The 3,390-nt window shown below is 39.8% G+C and overlaps 1 protein-coding gene across 1 annotated transcript; it reads left to right on the top strand.

Annotated features, from left to right (window-relative positions):
• The first annotated feature begins 1,732 nt into the window (after positions 1–1,732).
• Positions 1,733–2,674, top strand: LOC144760636 (olfactory receptor 5P50-like). Its single transcript, XM_078646543.1, has one exon. The coding sequence runs from the start codon at positions 1,733–1,735 to the stop codon at positions 2,672–2,674; it is 942 nt and encodes a 313-aa protein (XP_078502669.1).
• The last annotated feature ends 716 nt before the right edge of the window (positions 2,675–3,390 follow it).

Genomic DNA, 3,390 nt, shown 5'->3' with positions numbered 1-3,390 from the left:
TGTTGGTTCATTCTCTGATGGCTTTGCTATATTTGTTATGCACCATGCTGTTAAATAAAAGTAATTCATATTTAAAAAAAAAAAATACTGCCAGCAGTCAACGGCAAATATGATGCAAGTGGGCACCTTCATATCAATTATACCTACATTAAGGCAAGACTTCCTAAGACAATGTGAGGGTGACAGATGTGGGCCCTTTCCTGGCATTGCTGCTCATTGTTTGTCATGGTAGGGACTAGGTGATAAGGATCAGGTTATTGAGAAGTGTCACCTTTGTTATTGATAGCAGCACAATCGCATGTGTGCATGCATACAACAAAACCTACACACACAGATACACACACATGCACACACATACACAAATGTGCACACACATGCACACACTCACACACACGTATACACACATATATATATTCCTGCCTCCAAGCAGAAAATCATGCAACATATTTACCTCCTATGCTCCTGGGGAGCTGAAGAAGTGACTGGGTCTCACATTTTGTCTCTGGGAGCTGAAGTGCCATTTGGTAAGGATTCCTGCTCTTCTATTCTCATCCCACCCTTTTCCACTTTACCACAGTTTAGGTTTCGTTCAGCTAAGACCTGATCACATCACAATTACTGAGAAAGGTTGTGGCAGAAAAAGGAGCAAAGGATGTGCAGCAGGGCCTGGTGCATTGTTTCCCATCTGAGGATGCTGCACATCAAAGCTTCAGGGAAGCAGAAATCAGTAGCTAGTGGTCCCTACCAATGGGGAAGATGCCAAAATGACCAACTGAACTCAGTTCATCCCATACAGCTCTTACATGTTACACCATTGAATTGCTAAACCTGCCCTGCAAGAGCAATTACCTTGCTCCCATACACAGTAGCGCCATGAAGCACTTTGAGACTGTCAAAATGTACAGCACCCAATGAGTCTGAGTTAATTATCAGTGGGTGAAATAATTCAGACATTCCATCCATTAGTTTTTGTAATGTCTCAGCACCCCTATGGATGGCATCTGCTCATGCTGACTTTGCAGCTATCGAGAATATTATCAACTGCTTGAAATGTTATGGACAGTTGTTTGGTCAATATCAATAGAGGGAAATACAAGCAGCCTACCCATGACATATGGTGGCTGGTGGGGCAACTCAACTTGAGTTACTCCTGCTGTGGTGCTGAATGTGGGAGATCACCAATCTATAGTCTGCAAGAATCTATGCACACAGCAAACAATAAGGTATTAGACTCAAGGACCCAACTACTGTCTTCCTTATTTATAAAGATTGCCAGGAGCAGCTCTGGTTCATTGACTGCATCCCATTTAGAATAAGTGCAGCTGTCCACTGCAGAGGCTTTAGGAGAGTGAAACACTTACCTGAACAACGTGCTAAGATCGATGAACAGTTACACAAATATTTTTAGATCCTTATTCTTTGGAGCTTGTAATGTTCTTCACTTCTCATCTTTAGTTTAAACAGAGTAGTAGCAGTAATACCCTAAGTACTGAAACATCTGATAATCAAATGTAAAAGTGACAGAAAAGGACTACAAATGTAATTCCCAAATGCCAGAAAAAATAAGATCAGAGAATCAAAAGCTGTTAAAGAAAAATTGGCAATTCAGTCAGGTAAAGTGTTTTTTAAAAAAAAATCAATGTGTTAGTGGTTTAAACCAAGACACTTAACATGCTGGTCTGAATTATACTTTTATTGCTCTTTCCCCAGGAATAGATATATGTCTGCAGCCATGGAACAAAGAAACCACAGTACTGTGACTGAATTCATCCTTGCTGGACTCACCAAAGACCCACATCTGAGCGTTTTACTGTTCCTGTTCATCTTATCAATCTACATCCTCACCCTGCTAGGAAACTCTTGCACACTAATCATCATTTATGCTGACAGTCGTCTACACATGCCAATGTACTACTTCCTTGGCTCACTGTCTTTCATAGATCTCGGCTACTCCTCTGTTACAGTCCCAAAAATGCTGGCAGACTTTCTTAGAGAGAAGAAGACTATCTCTTTTGTGGGCTGTGTTGCACAACTCTTCTTTTTTGTGGCATTTGGTAGCAGTGAGTTCTTTCTGCTAGCAGTGATGGCATTTGATCGCTATATTGCTATCTGTAAACCTTTGGTCTATTCAATTACAATGAAGAAGAGTGTTTGTGTTTGGCTGATCTCTGGGTCATTTGTTGGAGGCTTTTCTCACTCTCTCATTCATGCAGGCAGTTTATCACTATTATCCTTTTGTGGGCCTAATTTGATTCAGCACTTTGTTTGTGATTACCCTGCTTTTCTGAAGCTCTCTTGCTCCAATATCTCCATCAGTGAAATGGCACGCTTATCGCTTTCCTCTTTAATGATGTTGAGTTCATTCACTGTTGTTTTCATATCCTACATGTACATACTGCTCACCGTGATGAGGATCCGCACTGCAACTGGGAGGCATCGAGCATGTTCTACCTGTGCCTCACACTTCACTTGTGTCTTACTGTTCTATGGCACCATCATATCAATTTATTTGAGGCCAAACTCAACATTTTCAGCAAAGGAGAATAAGGTGGTGTCTGTTTTCTACATGGTAGTGATACCAATGTTGAACCCACTGATCTACAGCCTGCGGAACAAGGATGTGATAGGAGCCCTGAAGAATACCTTTTGTAAGACTAAGATTTCTTATACTTAATAATTTCAAAGTCAATAATGCTGATCCACAAGTATGAAGGCACCCGAGTTGGAAGGAAACTTGAGGAAGGACATGGACTTTGCAAACGTCTTTTGGTGGCACATTTTTCTGACAAAGAGTGTATTCTAGAACACGATCACTGCTTCCATGACTGATGCATGAGATAGGCAAGCAATACCTATTGAGGTTGTAGTTCACTGGCATAGAAAAGTAATGTTGACTAATCTGTGCAAATATTGGGAATGCGAGTACTTGACAGAGGGGCTCTGGTTGAGTTTTTCTACACTATTAGATTAATTTACATGGTTAGTGAGGGTTAAACAATTATTCAGAATATAAGCATATTAACATATTCAATAACAAAACAAAGGGAGCTTCATCAAGAATCATAACAAAACAAGTTGGAAGCTGGTACAAGGGTAGATAATGCGCAAAAGTCTGAGTAAAAAAAGGGTTAGTCATTCATCGGATTTCTAAGACTTCATAATGTTTAAAATAGTACTTACTCATGACTGGATCACTGTGCTATACCATTCAATAAATATTAAAGAACAGTAGTAATGTTTTCTTGGTTAATGTACTCCTTTGCAAAGTATGTGTTCAGATAATGATTAGTGATTAAGTACTGAGATCATGTTTTGTAAACCATAAATGACTGACAATTGCTAGAATACATGAGGACAACATTTGTGTCCCAAGGTCATTAAAATAACTAT

This window comes from Lissotriton helveticus, chromosome 1_1, assembly GCF_964261635.1.
Source record: "Lissotriton helveticus chromosome 1_1, aLisHel1.1, whole genome shotgun sequence".
Taxonomy (NCBI): domain Eukaryota; kingdom Metazoa; phylum Chordata; class Amphibia; order Caudata; family Salamandridae; genus Lissotriton; species Lissotriton helveticus.
This window is presented reverse-complemented; position numbering and strand designations above follow the sequence as displayed.

Bases quoted from the DNA above. Each gene is read 5' to 3' on its own strand.
- LOC144760636 (XM_078646543.1), top strand. From the start codon at position 1,733: ATGGAACAAAGAAACCACAGTACTGTGACTGAATTCATCCTTGCTGGA.